General features: G+C 45.9%; 1 protein-coding gene across 2 annotated transcripts in view; it reads right to left on the reverse strand.

The window, feature by feature from the left end:
* Positions 1 to 16,960, reverse strand: part of LOC138663210 (zinc finger protein 585A-like) — a 76,261-nt gene that overhangs the window by 26,380 nt on the left and 32,921 nt on the right. For both annotated transcript variants that reach the window (XM_069749370.1, XM_069749369.1), the window contains 5 exons: positions 5,031 to 5,180; positions 4,722 to 4,901; positions 4,515 to 4,638; positions 4,334 to 4,431; positions 4,008 to 4,098 (listed from right to left, as the gene is read on the reverse strand). In XM_069749370.1, coding sequence (XP_069605471.1) covers positions 4,008 to 4,098; positions 4,334 to 4,431; positions 4,515 to 4,638; positions 4,722 to 4,901; positions 5,031 to 5,108 — 571 coding nt within the window. In that variant the 5' untranslated portion in view covers positions 5,109 to 5,180. The remainder of the gene's footprint in view (positions 1 to 4,007; positions 4,099 to 4,333; positions 4,432 to 4,514; positions 4,639 to 4,721; positions 4,902 to 5,030; positions 5,181 to 16,960) is intronic.

Here is a 16,960-nt window from a genome sequence, read left to right on the forward strand (position 1 = left end):
AATTGACCCTGTCTGACTGGAAATTTTCTCCCAATCCCCTCATACCATGCACTGTCCTCGCTCCCCCACTGCATCTAGCTCAATCTCTGATTTTGAACCAGTCACAGAAGACGTGATCAGGCTCCTTGCATCTTCTCGCCCTATTACTTGCACCAGTAACCCTATTACATCAAATTTCCTCCAGTCCCTTTCCGCAGCTGTTACCACTCACCTAACAAAAATATTCAACTTCTCGCTCTCTCTTTTGGTATCTTTCCCTCCTCATTTAAGCATGCCATCATACATCCATTACTTAAAAAACCATCCCTGGACCAAAACTGTGCTGCTAACTATAGACCTGTCTCTAATCTTCCCTTCATCTCTAAACTTCTCAAATGCCTGGTCCACTCCCATCTTATCCGCTATATCTCAGATAACTCTCTTTTCGACCCTCTTCAATCCAGTTCCCGCTCTTTACACTCTACTGAAACTGCCCTCACTAAAGTATCTAATGATTTACTAACAGCTAAATCTAATAGTCCGTACTCCATGCTAATTCTCCTGGATCTCTCTGTAGCATTCCACATGGTGGATAATAGGCTCCACCTCACTATGCTCTGCTCCATTGGCCTCAAGGACATCGTTCTCTCCTGGTTCTCCTATCTTTCTGACTCATCCTTCACTGTATCTTTTGCTGGTTCCTCCTCCTCTCATCTTCCCCTTACTGTTGGGGTTCATCAAAGATCAGTCCTAGGCCCCCCCATTTGAATACTGCCCCTATTGGACAAACAATCAGTAGAATTGGTTTCCAGTACCATCTGTATGCTGATGACTCCTAGATTTACACCTCCTCTCCTGACATCACGCCTGCCTTTTTAGAAAACACTAGTGATTGTTTTACTGCTGTCTCCAACATAATGTCCTCCCTCTATCTGAAACTGAACCTGTTAAAAATTGAACTCCTTGTGTTTACTCCCTCCACTAACCTACCTTTGCCTGACATTGCCATCTCCGTATGTGGTTCTACCATTACTCCCCAGCAATATGCCCACTGCCTTGAGGTCATACTTGATTCAGAGCTTTCATTCACCCCCCACATCTGATCACTGGCTCGCGCTTGTTTTCTGCACCTCAAAAACATTTCTAGAATTCGACCTTTTCTTACTTTCAATGCTGCAAAACTCTTAAAGGGACACTGTCACCTGAATTTGGAGGGAACAATCTTCAGCCATGGAGGCGGGGTTTTGGGGTTTTTGATTCACCCTTTCCTTACCCGCTGGCTGCATGCTGGCTGCAATATTGGATTGAAGTTCATTCTCTGTCCTCCATAGTACACGCCTGCACAAGGTGCAATCTTGCCTTGCGCAGGCGTGTACTATGGAGGACAGAGAATGAACTTCAATCCAATATTGCAGCCAGCATGCAGCCAGCGGGTAAGGAAAGGGTGAATCAAACACCCGAAAACCCCGCCTCCATGGCTGAAGATTGTTCCCTCCAAATTCAGGTGACAGTGTCCCTTTAAGCTATTTGCACACGTCTAGGATTTTTTGCAGAAAATTCCTGAGAAAAACCTGAAATTTTCTGCAAGAAATCTGCATGCATTTTTTCCTTGTGTTAGCCTCGGTTCTGATGCGTTTTTTTCCGAACATTTCCCAATGCATTTTATCGTGGGAAATCCGAAAAAAAAAAAACCCCGCAAAATTAATGAACATGCTGCGTTTTTTACCGGGATACGTTTTTTTCGCGGAAAAAAACGCATCATGTGCACAAAACATTCAGAATTCATTCAAAATGATGGGATGCACATTGTATGCAGTTTTTTTGCGGTTTTGTAGCGTTTTTATTGTGAAAAAAAACGCGAAAAATCAGCAACGTGTGCACACAGCCTTACTATTTCTCTTATTCATTCTCATCTGGACTATGGTCTCTACTAATCGGTCTTCCTCTTACAAAACTCTCCCCTCTCCAATCTGTCTTGAATGAAGCAGCCAGGATCATATTCCTCACCAACCCTTACATCGATGCCACTGCCTTGTGCCAGTCATTACACTGGTTACCCATCCTCTCCAGAATTCAGTATAAACTTATCACTCTCCCCCACAAAGCTCTCCATGGCTCAGCACCACCCTACATCTCCTCCCTCGTCTCAGTCTACCACTCTACCCGTGCCCTCTGTTCTGCTAATGATCTGAGATTAACATCCTCAATAATCAGAACCTCCCACCCTCGTCTCCAAGACTTTTCACTTGTTTTGCCAATTTTTTGGAAAGTGCTACCCAGGTTTATTCGATTAATCCCCAATACCCACAGTTTTAAACGTGCCTTACAAATGAATCTCTTCAGACTGGCCTACTGCCTCAACACAATAATCTAACTATCCCCTGTGTTGCCCTTTCAAAATTTTTACCATATCCAGGTTCTTCGTATCATGTTCTCATACTCTTTATTTATTTAATAGCCCTCTGCGTCTGTACTGTTACATACTTAGACTGATAACCGGTTCATGCAGCATTACATGAACAAAATGTTAAGTGCTGCGGAATATGTTGGGGCTATAGAAATAAAATTATTATTACGGTATTCCTGCTTCAGCCAATTGGAAAACCCCACACCCTACTAAAAATCAAAGCGTATTGCCGGAAGCTGCCAGGTACAGCCTTGTTCTCCTCTGTTTCAGTCATCTGTGCTCAGCTCCCGACTTCTGTATTTGTTTCCTGTTGTGATCCCGGCCTGTTTACTGACTACTCTTGTATCTTCTAATTTTGTATTTTCTCTGCCCTCCTGGTTGTGACCTAGCTATCTGACCATGCTTCTTGCCATGTCACACCACAGAATAGAAAGTAAATTTAGATCTCGGGCAATATTTTCCATTAAATGAGTTTCTTTAAAAAGTATTAGACATTCAAGGAGGACTTTTTATAATATTGCAAATAAAATTTAGATCTCGGGCATCGCAAAGGCGACCTTTTTTTAAAGACTACTACGAAGTTACAGGCTCACATAACTGAGGCAGGCCAATTCCAGAACAACTCATACAATATAAAAAACTAAATAAACAGACATAGAACAAAAAAAAACATGTTATATCCTTAACAAAAATGTATGCATGAGGAGCAAGCTCCAATACTAAACAGGACTTGCACTCATTTATGGTGGACCATTGGAGCTACTATGAGTGCTGACCAGAAGAGTAGAGAAAGTATTAGTGCTCCCCCATTTCAGGAGAGATTGTGCAGTAATCTGAATTCCTTAGGATTATAAACATAATGAAAGTTATGATGTGGAGTCAATCCATGAAACCAGGGCTCGAGTCATTCCAACACATCTCCTGCAGGCGTGAATAAATGTATATTACAGACATCAGCTACGCACAGCTTAGAGATATATCATGGCACAGGTATAATGTTTTTATGTAGTTTCTCATAACCATTTCTGAAGTTAGCCAATTTTAAATTGAAAAGTCAGGATAAAGGGAAACTCTGTTGTTATTGTACAGAAAGTCACACTTGGCCTCACTGCACATTTAATGTTACCGATCACAAAAGTGAAGTTTGGCCAGAAAGACTGGACCTGGTCTTGTAGGGGCCGTATGAGCACATTCAGCAGCACAGGAGGGAGAGAAGGTAGATTCATCTAATAAGATCTCGGGCTTCTAGGAAGCCAACAGCATCATTACCATACACTTTCTCTTAGAGGCCATTTTAATATTTTTCTTCAAGTGATTTTCTAACTTGTCAGCACGTTCTACGGTCATTTGGCTTTTTAGTTTACAGATCTGTGCAGATAACGGTCAGCGTCTTCTAATCCCAGGGGGTAGGTGGAGCCTCCAGGTTGTAACTTCTATAGAAAAGGGCTTTCAATGACCAATGTCATTTGAACCGCTTTGGGTGGAGGAAGATATTGTGGTCTAGAGGCAAAATGGTGATCACACGATTGTGATACGGCCGGACAACACCACCGATAAAGCAGCCACAGCCGGTGACTGAGAAGAATCTGTGACTTCTCTATATTTAGTGGTTACTACTCACCTGGCCAGTTATAAGTAGTAATCTTCTCTTTACACCATTCATCACCTCTCATATAGGTCTCTGTAGTATTAATATGGGTCAGATCTTCACCCTAAAATAAATATTGTAAAAGTCACAGACAGATTGAGAATTTACAGCTATCATCATCTCTAATCCTGCCATCTCCATTGTTCTCATTACACAAGTAAAAAAATATATATATAATATTGGTGGATAAAACAAGACTAAGCAAATAATATTGGTCGATAAAACAAGACTAAGCACAAGACCTTCACAACTATCTACACAACATATGGGAGATCTCATGACACCTTCTCTCCATCTACCTGATGATCCTGAGGAACATTGGGATCTTCTTGGTTACAGTCCTGTAGAAGAATAGGACGGGGACATCTCTCTGGTGTTGTCATCTTACTGGACAGATCTAGAGGAAACACATACATGGACTGACTTCATTCTTTACATACAGATAATTATAGGCCGTATGTGTTTAGTCCTGTCTATTACCTGGTGATGTGAGGGGCTGGGGAACCTCCATCATGATGTCCTTGTACAGATCTTTGTGTCCTTCTAAATACTCCCACTCCTCCATGGATAAATAGACAGCGACATCCTGACTCCTTACAGGAACCTGACACATACAATGATACCGTCATCCCCCCGATCCCTTCATAGCGTTACTGTATAATGACCCAGCATTCCCAGCAGTGTCACCTCTCCAGTCAGCAGCTCAATCATCTTGTAGGTGAGTTCTAGGATCTTCTGGTCATTGATGTCTTTGTGTATTATGGAGTGAGGTGGAAACCCCGTGATTGGGCTCAGGGGTCTTCCCCATCCCTCAGACACAGGGTCCTGACAGCGCTCACTAGAGGTCTTCTTCACTACTGTGTAATTCTGGTTATGGAGAGACACATTAATAAACCTCACTACAGACATTTCCAGAGTCCTCACCTCTCCAGTTCTGTCCATCTGTTATTCCCATAGATAAGAATGATGTAATGTGACGTAATCAGAATCTCTCACCTCTCCAGTAAGACGGAAGAGGATCTCTAGGGTGAGGTGTAATATCCTCTCCACCATCTTTTCTCTATCCATTTCCATCCTTGATGAGTAAATCAGGAAAATTCTCTTATACAGAAGATCTTCACTGAGAGGATCCGCTATTGTAGAGACCTGAATGAGAAGATGAGATGATGTAACATCATAAAAATCCTGTGTAATAATACAATTACTGGAGATAATAAGGGGAAACATATGAGGAGATTTATTATTTTACAGTATTTAGTTTTCTTCTTTACATCTACTAATAAAACCTATATATTTTAGGCCACAGACAACAAGCAATTTCTTCCTCGGAGTCGGCAGCTGAATACGTTCCTCATAGACTCATCTTCCATAACGCTAATTCTCGTCTCATTTACCGACACTGGAATCGGCATTAGCAATACTGCAGGAGATATTCATTACACGTGACAGGAGAAATAACTACTTCATGATGAGGACGACATCTTCATCTTCTACTACGGCTCTAGAAACAGATTTGTCCAGAGTCGGTCACTGACTCCATCACCACCGGCCTCTATATGAAGGTTTCCCATCTACTCCGCACTGTAATCTTCTATCACGTTAGATCTCAGGTCTGATTCACACACAGAAGTTTGAGGCTTTTAGAAAAGATGGTTTGTAAGAACCAAGACTAGTTATTTGATGATAATCTCTCAATGTACAGTGTTTTTTTTTCTGGATTTTTTTTTAGCATTTTCCTGTACGTTTCCATATATTACATGAAAAACACCAAAAAAAAACAATACTGTGTGAATATTACGCTGTGTAGGAGCCAATAAAGGAGCCACATACTATAAGAGTAATACATGTTTTTTTGGTTTCCATCTTTCGTAGTTGCGTCGTTTGTATCTATCAGCGGAAAAGGAAAAAAAAAAACATTGTGATTCTTAAGGTACCGTCACACTGAACGATATCGCTAGCGATCCGTGATGTTGCAGCGTCCTGGCTAGCGATATCGTTCAGTTTGACACGCAGCAGCGATCAGGATCCTGCTGTGATGTCGTTGGTCGCTGCAGAAAGTCCAGCTCTTTATTTCGTCGCTGGACTCCCTGCAGACATCGCTGAATCGGCGTGGTTGCCATCGTAAAAGTAAAAAAAAAAAAACACTACATACTTACCTTCTGCTGTCTGTCCCCGGCGCTCTGCTTCTCTGCACTCCTCCTGCATCCTGTGTCAGTGCCGGCCAGTGACGTCACCGCTCTGCTTTCCGCCCGCTGCGCTCACAGTCAGTGCAGGAAAGCACAGCGCCGGGGACAGACACGGAAGGTAAGTATGTAGTGTTTGTTTTTTTTACTTTTACGATGGTAACCAGGGTAAACATCGGGTTACTAAGCGCGGCCCTGCGCTTAGTAACCCGATGTTTACCTTGGTTACCGACATCGTTGGTCGCTGGAGAGCTGTCTGTGTGACAGCTCTCCAGCGACCAAACAGCGACCAAACAGCGACGCTGCAGCGATCGACATCGTTGTCGGTATCGCTGCAGCGTCGCTAAGTGTGAAGGTACCTTTAAGGTACCGTCACAGTTAACGATATCGTTGCTTTTTGTGACGTAGCAACGATATCGTTAAGGAAATTGTTATGTGTGACAGCGACCAACGATCAGGCCCCTTCTGGGAGATCGTTGGTTGCTGCCGAAAGTCCAGAACTTTATTTCGTCGCTGGACTCCCTGCAGACATCACTGAATCGGCGTGTGTGACGCCGATCCAGCGATGTCTTCACTGGTAACCAGGGTAAACATCGGGTTACTAAGCGCAGGGCCGCGCTTAGTAACCCGATGTTTACCCTGGTTACCAGCGTTAACGTAAAAAAAAAAAAAACTACATTCTTACCTTCCGTGTCTGTCCCCGGCGCTGTGCTTCTCTGCACTGGCTGTGAGCGCCGGCCAGCCGGAAAGCACACCGGTGACTCATTACATGAGTGTGTAGGTCAGCGTTTGCAAAGAGCATAATTTAAAGAGCCACCTTTTCCTTGTGCAGTATTAGTGCTGTGCAAGATGGCTCTTTCAGCAACAAACGCCTGGGAGGGGGAGGGGGTTAAAGGTTCCCTTTCAACTTGCTCCAGTGCCGGCTTCGGCCTACACTCTGCTCCTACTGCAGACCCTGGGCTCTAACACCGCCAGTTGGTGCCCGGAAGTGCTAGCTGCACAGAGAAAAACACCCACCAATGTGTCAGTGGGTTTCAGCAAAGCCAGCTGTTCCCCTGCTGTGTAGCCAGCAACGTGTCCTGCAAACGCCACGCAGACACCTGAACTGAAATTAAAGGGAACCTGCCCCCCCCCCAGGTGTTTCTATGTATAACAGCCACCTTGTACAGCAGTAATGCTGCATTTGTACAAGGTGGCTCAATTTTTCTCCTTGCACACGTCGAACTCAACACGTACAAAATGTGTCCCCTGAGACCATTACACGTCTCATTAAAAAGGCAAGTCATGCCTCCAATACAGTTTGACTGTATATTGAGCTAAATTGTATACGTGTTTCATTCAGCGTGTGCAAGGAGCAAAATTTAAAGAGCAACCTTTTACTTGTGCAGCATTACTGCTGCACAAGGTGTGGCTCTTCTAGTTTGTAACACCTGAGGGGAGGTTAAAGGTTACCTTTGAAATTGGTTAATTTAGGCTTCGGCCTACACTCTGCTCCTCCTGCTGACCTTGGGCTCTAACACCGCCAGTTGGTGCCCGGAAGTGCTGGCTGCAGAGAGAAAAACACCCGCCAATGTGTCAGTGGGGTTCAGCAACGCCAGCTTTTCCCCTGCTGTGTAGCCGGCAACGTGTCCAGCACAAGCCACGCTGGCACAATAACAGACATTTTCCTGCCTCCAGTGCAGGCTTCGGCCTACACTCTGCTCCTCTTTGATTCCCTGGGTTTCAACACTGTCAGTTGTCACCTGGAAGTGTTGTCTACACAGAAAAAACACTCGCTCATGTGTCAGTGGGGTTCCGCAACGCCAGCTGTTCCCCTGCTGTGTAGTCGGCAACGTGTCCAGCACAAGCCACGCTGGCACAACAGAACAAAAGCTGCCACCAGTGCAGGCTTCGGCCTACACTCTGCTCCTCTCCTCCTCCTGCTGACCCTGGGCTCTAACACCGCCAGTTGTTGCCCGGAAGTGCTAGCTGCACAGAGCAAAACACCCGCCAATGTGTCAGTGGGGTTCAGCAACGCCAGCTGTTCCCCTGCTGTGTAGCCGGCAAAGTGTCCTGCAAATGCCACGCAGACACCTGAACTGAAATTAAAGGGACCCTGCCCCCCCCCAGGCGTTTGTATGTATAACAGCCACCTTGTACAGCAGTAATGCTGCATTTGTACAAGGTGGCTCAAATTTTTTTCTCCTTGCACACGTCGAACTCAACACGTAAAAAATGTGTCCCCTGAGACCATTACTCCGTCCCCGAGGTGTGACTTTCCTTTCTAATGATACGCAGCAACCCCCTTGGTAGCGCTGCCCGTCTTCTGACATCATTGGTTGGCTGGCTGCGCCTGTGCGTCCGCCCTGCCCGACACAACGCCCCTCGTTGTCTTATTTATTTTGACTGCGAGGGTGTGATTGATGGGCAGGAGCACTGCATATCTTCGCCTGTATTCACTCATCTCCATCCGCCTTCTTCAGACTGTGCGGCTTCATGGCCGTGGCATGCGATAAGGGATCAGCTGACGCTGCACAGTCTGAAGCGGGTGTAAGGACATGAGTGAGAGGCGAACATATTTACTGCGCAAGGCCATGAATCCCAGCCCCGCAGTGTGAATTTAGGAAAATACACTGCGGGTCTGGGATTCATGGGCATCGGTAACCGCAACGGCCGACATGAAATGAGGTCAGAAGACGGGCAGCGCTAAAAGCGCGTGGCCAAGGGATAACACAAGAGCGCAGACTCCTGTACAGCAAATAACGACGCTCAGGAGGCTGCGCCCAGAACCAAGGTGGGATTTTTTGACAGCTGTGCTGCGTCTCATTAAGAAGGCAAGTCACGCCTCCAAGACAGTTTGACTGTATAAGGGGCTAAATTGGATACGTGTTTCATTCAGCATGTGCAAGGAGCAAAATTCATAGAGCAACCTTTTACTTGTGCAGCATTACTGCAGCACAAGGTGTGGCTCTTCTAGTTTGTAACAGCTGAGGGGGGGTTAAAGGTTACCTTTGAAATTGGTTCAATTAGGCTTCGGCCTACACTCTGCTCCTCCTGCAGACTCTGGGCTCTAACACCGCCAGTTGGTGCCCGGAAGTGCTGGCTGCACAGAGCAAAACACCCGCCATTTTGTCAGTGGGGATCAGCAACGCCAGCTGTTCCCCTGTTGTGTAGCCAGCAACGTGTCCTGCAAACACAACGCAGACACAAAGCTGCCTCCAGTGCAGGCTTCGGCCTACACTCTGCTCCCCTGCTGACCCTTTGCTCCAACACCGCTAGTTGGGGCTCTAGGAAGACAATCTTGAATAGGTCCACATCCTGGTTCCAGTACCGTCAGCTGGTTCTCGGCAGTGTCTTTGTCATTGGTATTCCCTCCTGCCCAGCCTGGTTCCAGCACCGTCAGCTGGTTCCGGGTAGTGTCAAGGTCACTTACACGCCTAGCTGTTCTCTCTTCTCCTGTGGACCTTCTGGTCCACATCCTGGTTACAGCACCGTCAGCTGGTTCCGGGCAGAGCCTTTGGCTTAGGTGCCTCCTTCTGGGTATCCGAGTTCCGCCAACGCCAGGCGGTCCTTGGTAGTGCTTTTTAGCGCGGGTACCTCCTGCTTAGTAACCGGGTTCCAGCACCGTCAGCTGGTCCTCGGTCGTGCCATTGGCTCTTCCACACTTGGCCAACGCATCCGGGTTCCAGTACCGTCAGCTGGTTCTCGGCAGTGTCTTTGTCACGGGTACTTCCTCCTGCCCAGCCTGGTTCCAGCACTGTCAGCTGGTTCCGGGTAGTGTCAAGGTCACTTACACGTCTATACGTTGTCCCGTCGTGTTGCGGTCGGGTTAGCCAACTCCACGGTGCCTCCAGTTTAGGAGCTTCCTATGTGGGCTGCGGGAATTGACAATCAAGGCTGGTTCTGTAGTGCCAGTAGGCCAAGCTCCCCCTGTAGGACTGTTGGTGTTCGGTAACTGCGGCAGCCTCGCGGCCTAGCTGTTCTCTCTTCTCCTGTGGACCTTCTGGTCCACATCCTGCTTCCAGCACCGTCAGCTGGATCCGGGCAGAGCCTTTGGCTTAGGTGCCTCCTTCTGGGTATCCGAGTTCCACCAACGCCAGGCGGTCCTTGGTAGTGCTTTCTAGTGCGGGTACCTCCTGCTTAGTAACCGGGTTCCAGCACCGTCAGCTGGTCCTCGGTCGTGCCATTGGCTCTTGCACACTTGGCCAACGCATCCGGGTTCCAGTTCCATCAGCTGGTTCTCGGCATTTTCTCAGCCTTCTTGTAACTTCTGCTACATTTCCAAGTTCAAGACCCTAAAGACGACGACCCGGAAGACCACCCCTAAAATGACGATGACACCAGAGACGACGACGACCCTGGAGACGACGACCCTGAAGACCACCCCGATGATGACGACGACGATGACTCCGGAGATGACGACTCCGGAGACGACGACCCTGGAGACGACGACATGGAAGACCGAGAAGCAGAAGAACAAGAGGCTGCAGAACAAAGAGCAGAAGAACATTAAGCATAACACTTAATATCAGAGCAAACGATATTATCTAAATTATATGCAGAAGAAGACTAAGCAGTGTATGGGGGTGAGTCCGTTCCTCCTCGTGGTGCCCCTGGATAAAGCCTGATGCTGCAGGCCAAACTGAACGCGGACAAATGTTACTCTTTTGTGACAGGCAGAACGGAAGGTGTAATCTTCAAACTTTTATAGATAACAACTACGGGAATGCCTGTCACAAATAAGAATATGATGAAGAAGTAGAATATGAAGAATAATAATAGTTGAATAAAAAGAATATGAAGAATTTAACAAAAAAAAAATAGGTAGAAGATGAAGAAGAAGATGAATAAGGTGAAGAAGAAGTTGATGTCAAAGATGCTTCATCATGATGAAGAAGAATGTGTGGGAAAAGTAAATAAAAAAGGTGATGGGCGTGGAAGTAGTGAAACATCAATATCTGCCAAAATAAAAAATTCTTAACATAGTCAATATCTTTGTAACTCCGAACATCTTTAAAAAAATTAAAATTCCTGCTATTCTATTTGATTGAGCTAAACCTCTATGCCTTTAATGTCTCCGCCACCTCCCCCAATACATCCTACAATATTCTTAGTTGTTTTCCTTCATGTAGAATGAACCTACATGGAAAGAAAAGGTTTATTTTAATTCCGATACTTTCATCCCATTGACTTGCATTGGGATCGGGTATCGGTATCGGCGATATCCGATATTTTTTGAATATCGGCCGATCCAATCCGATACCGATACTTTCCGATATCGGAAGGTATCACTCAACACTAGTCCCGAGTGCTGGCGCCAGTGTCAGGTATTAAGATGCGAGACTCGTGCGAGTTTCTCACATGTGTGATACCGGCCTTAAATAAAGACACGCACACGAAATCTGCGTTAGGCCGGTGTCACACTTGCGAGTAACTCACACGAGTCTCTCGCCTCAATACCCAGCACTGCCGCCGGCACATGGACCGCTGCGTTCAGCTGCCTAGAAAGAATAGGATAAGGGGATGGCAGTACAAAATGTAGCAGAAAAATAATGCAATATCGTAGAATAATCCGAGGACCACTAGTAGTCCATGACAAAAATTATTTTATTGAATAGATATTGCGACTAGTCATATACTGCACTAACGTTTCGGCCAGTGATGCCTTTGTCAAGGTGATTATCTACAAAATAATATGACATAATGAAAACAAGCCAAAATATTCACTAATATAGAGATCAAAAAATAAACTGGTCTATCATCCACCAGAAACACATTTTAGATAATGAAAAAATGCAATTGTGTATCAATAAATATACATACATACACAAACTTATAAGTACGTGTATATCTGACCGCAGACATATGTAACTGGCATCCAGACATAGCAGAGCCTGTAGATGATCGCCGGAGATAACTCTCCAGCGATCACCTAAATTCTAGCACTCACGGTCGGCTGACCGTGAGAACCAGCCTAGTGTGACTGGAGATAACCCCCCGGTCACGTGCACGGCAGTTCTCGCGGTAAGCTAAGTTATCGCAAGAACTTACCGTAGCTTACCGCGAGAAGTGCAGTGGACGCGGGACTTCCGGCGGTGTGACAGGTAAGGCGGCATGTAAATTAGGAGACATTCGTAGTAAGCTGCCTTTATGCAGTTACTATGCATGTGACTAATCATTAGATTTTACCGCATCTAACGAATATCTATGGGAAATTTATGGTGCGGCGACAGAGCGTCGCCACATTGTAAACAGACATGCTGCGTTCTGAAAAGACGCGCCGCATGTCCGTTTACGCGGGTCTGCCGCATGCGTGTTTTAACGCATAGTGGAGACAGGATTTCAGGAAATCCCCTCAACTATGCTGTAACATCTGGACGCTGCGTGTTTGACGCTGCGGCTCTACGCAGCGTCAAACACGCAGCGTTTCCAGAACATGGAAATACACCCTTATAAGGAGACAACACAAACCCCCCTAAATATAACATTTTTATAACAAACCCACAATTTGTTACTCTTTAGGGTAAATCCCTATCTCACCATTGGATTAGAGCTAGTGATGGGCGAGCACTAAAATGCTCGGATGCTCGTTGCTCAGGTTGGGCAAATTGGAATGCTCGGGTGCTCAACCTGAGCAAAGAGCCCAATGCAAGTCTATGGGAAACCTGAGCATTTTTGCCGCAAACCCCCCGGGGGTCTTTTTAGGGTCTAAAAATGCTGGAAATCAATGGAAACACTGCTCAAATGACATGGGATCATCATGGGGATGCCCCCTGGAAGCATTTCTGACTCCTACTTCACTGCTGTGAACAATGTCAGAGTATTGTGCCAATTTTACAGGTGCACACTAAAACATACAAAAACGTAACCAAAATGGATTTTCCTGGGAAATATGTTAAGGAACATCCTTTCCAGGGTAATGACTTGTATGTATGTGAGGCAAAATAAATAGCCCCCACAAAAAATATACCTCCACCACTTGGGCTATGTTCACACGTAGCGTTTTTGATGCATTTTTCAACTTTAGCATTGCTTTCATCCAACACAAATGCATTCACTGGGAAATGTCATTTTAACATTTTACAACCTTATCTGGCCGTGTGGTGTGTGACACATCATCTGACACATCCTGTTTCATTTATGAAGGAAGGACTCATAGTCACAAAGCCGATTTTTATAGGGCCATCAGGCGGCCATTACTATTCTTAAAGGTCGTCCTCACTATTCTTAGAGAGCCATCAGCCAGCTATGCTTTGTTGTTCCCATTATTAAACAGTGGGTCTCCTATCCTGTTATTGTCTATGCAGTGAGTGGCAGGGGTGCCAAAAATGAGGACGCACCACAATACCCCTTTGACGAGACGTACAAGAGGGCCTCATGAAAAAATGTTCCCATTATAAGAAAGTGGGTCTCCCATAGTGTTTGCCTATGCATTGAATGCAAGGCCTGCTTTGCCCCAAAGTTACACGCACCCCTATCACCCTTTGCACTGAAGTCCTGGATGGCCACATGAAACCAAAGTTCCCATTATTATGTATTTGGTACTGCCACACTGTTAGCCCTTGCGTTGAATCCAAGGTTTACCTTGCCACAAAGTCAGACGCACCCCAATAACCCTTTGAACCGACATAGTGGATGGCCACATGAAACCAAAGTTCCCATTATTAGAAATTTTGTACTGCCACGCTGTTTGCCTATGCATTGAATGCAAGGCCCGCCTTGCCACAATGTTACCCGCATCCCAATAACCCTTTGAACTGAAGTAGTGGATGGCCACATGAAACCAAAGTTCCCATTATTATTTATTTGGCACTGCCATACTGTTTGCCAATGCATCGAATGCAAGGCCTGCCCTGCCCCAAGGTTACACGCACCCCAATAACCTTTTGAAGTGACATAGTGGATGACCACATGAAACCAAACTTCCCATTATTAGGAAGTTGGTACTTCCATTCTGTTTGACTATGCAGTGAATTGCAGTGTTAAGCCTCAAGAACCTCCGTCGGAGAATTGCAGTGGTTTTGGATGAAGAAACTGCAGTGGAGAATTGCAGTGTTGAGGATGAAGAGCCAGCAGTGGAGAATTGCAGTGGTGAGCCTGAAGAACCTGAGTGGAGAATTGCAATGGTGAGGCCAAAGAACACCTGGCAGTGGAGAATTGCAGTGTTGAGGATGAAGAACCTGCAGTGGAGAAATTCAATGTTGAAGCTGGAAAACCTGCAGTGCAGATTCTCAGTGTTGAGGATGAAGACCCAAAAGTGGAGAATTGCATTATTGAAGCAGCTGACCAACGCTACAGTTCCCACTATTATGAACTGGGTCTCCTGTTGTGAATTCTGTGGCAGAGCTCCCTCTTGTGGTCACAAGTGGTACTTCGGCTGATTCTCTCTGTGAGCTTCCGTTGGTGGAGGAAAGTGGTACTGCGGCTTCTGAGTTTCCTTCCTCAGGTGATATGGTGAAGTCGTTAGGTGCTGCTCTATTTAACTCCACCTAGTGCTTTCATCCTGGCCTCCAGTCAATGTTCTAGTATTGGACCTGTCTCCTCCTGGATCGTTCCTGTGGCCTGCTGCTCTGCATAGCTAAGTTATTCTTTGCTATTTGTTGCTGTTTTTTTCTGTCCAGCTTGTCTATTTGTTTTTTCCTGCTTGCTGGAAGCTCTGGGACGCAGAGGGTGTACCTCCGTGCCGTTAGTTCGGTACGGAGGGTCTTTTTGCCCCCTTTGCGTGGTTTTTGTAGGGTTTTGTGTTGACCGCAAAGTTACCTTTCCTATCCTCGCTCTGTTCAGAAAGTTGGGCCTCGCTTTGCTAAATCTATTTCATCTCTACGTTTGTCTTTTCATCTTAACTCACAGTCATTATATGTGGGGACTGCCTTTTCCTTTGGGGATATTTCTCTGAGGCAAGGTAGGCTTATTTTCTATCTTCAGGCTAGCTAGTTTCTCAGGCCGTGCCGAGTTGCATAGGGAGCGTTAGGCGCAATCCACGGCTGCCTTTAGTGTTGTTTGACAGGATTAGGGATTGCGGTCAACAGAGTTCCCACGTCTCAGAGCTCGTTCTTGTTTTTTGGGTTATTGCCAGGTCACTGTATGTGCGCTGACCTCTATGTCCATTGTGGTACTGAATTACCTTTCATAACAGTACTGGAGGCCCAAAGTACTAATGATTCTCAATAGAGGGAAAAAAGAAGTTCTGAGACCATTTTTTTTTCTCTGCATTGTGTTTTGCCTTTTTTTCCCCCTAGACATTTGGGTAGTTCAGGACACAGGTGTGGACATGGATATTCAGGGTCTGTGCTCTTCATTGGATAAACTCGTTATAAATGTACAAAAGATTCAAGATTTGGTGGTTCAGAAGCCTATGTTAGAACCAAGAATTCCTATTCCTGATTTGTTTTATGGTGATAGAGCCAAGTTTGTGAATTTCAAAAATAATTGCAAACTGTTTCTGGCCTTGAAACCTCGCTCCTCTGGTGATCCAGTTAAACAAGTGAGAATTGTTATTTCTTTTTTGCGTGGCGATCCTCAGGACTGGGCATTTTCCCTTGCGCCAGGGGATCCTGCATTAAGGAATATTGATGCGTTTTTCCTGGCGCTCGGATTGCTGTACGATGAGCCTAATTCAGTGGATCAGGCAGAGAAGAATTTGCTGGCTCTGTGTCAGGGTCAGGATGAGATAGAGGTATATTGTCAGAAATTTTGAAAGTGGTCTGTACTCACTCAGTGGAATGAAGGTGCGCTCGCGGCTATTTTCAGAAGAGGTCTCTCTGAAGCCCTTAAGGATGTCATGGTGGGATTTCCTATGCCTGCTGGTCTGAATGAGTCTATGTCTTTGGCCATTCAGATCGGTCGACGCTTGCGCGAGCGTAAATCTGTGCACCATTTGGCGGTATTACCTGAGCTTAAACCTGAGCCTATGCAGTGCGATAGGACTTGGACCAGAGTTGAACGGCAAGAACACAGACGTCTGAATGGGCTGTGTTTCTACTGTGGTGATTCCACTCATGCTATCTCTGATTGTCCTAAGCGCACTAAGCGGTTCGCTAGGTCTGCCACCATTGGTACGGTACAGTCAAAATTTCTTCTGTCCGTTACCTTGATCTGCTCTTTGTCATCGTATTCTGTCATGGCATTTGTGGACTCAGGCGCTGCTCTGAATTTGATGGACTTGGAGTATGCTAGGCGTTGTGGGTTTTTCTTGGAGCCCTTGCAGTGTCCTATTCCATTGAGAGGAATTGATGCTACGCCTTTGGCCAAGAATAAGCCTCAGTACTGGACCCAGATGACCATGTGCATGGCTCCTGCACATCAGGAGGTTATTCGCTTTCTGGTGTTGCATAATCTGCATGATGTGGTCGTGTTGGGGTTGCCATGGCTACAAGTCCATAATCCAGGATTAGATTGGAAATCCATGTCTGTGTCCAGCTGGGGTTGTCAGGGGGTACATGGTGATGTCCCATTTCTGACTATTTCGTCATCCACCCCTTCTGAGGTTCCTGAGTTCTTGTCTGATTACCGGGATTTATTTGATGAGCCCAAGTCCGATACCCTACCTCCGCATAGGGATTGTGATTGTGCTATCGATTTGATTCCTGGTAGTAAATTCCCAAAAGGTCGACTGTTTAATTTATCTGTGCCTGAGCACGCCGCTATGCGGAGTTATGTGAAGGAGTCTTTGGAGAAGGGGCATATTCGCCCGTCATCGTCGCCATTAGGAGCAGGGTTCTTTATTGTAGCCAAGAAGGATGGTTCACTGAGACCTTGTATAGA

Source organism: Ranitomeya imitator, chromosome 2 (assembly GCF_032444005.1).
Source record: "Ranitomeya imitator isolate aRanImi1 chromosome 2, aRanImi1.pri, whole genome shotgun sequence".
NCBI lineage: Eukaryota > Metazoa > Chordata > Amphibia > Anura > Dendrobatidae > Ranitomeya > Ranitomeya imitator.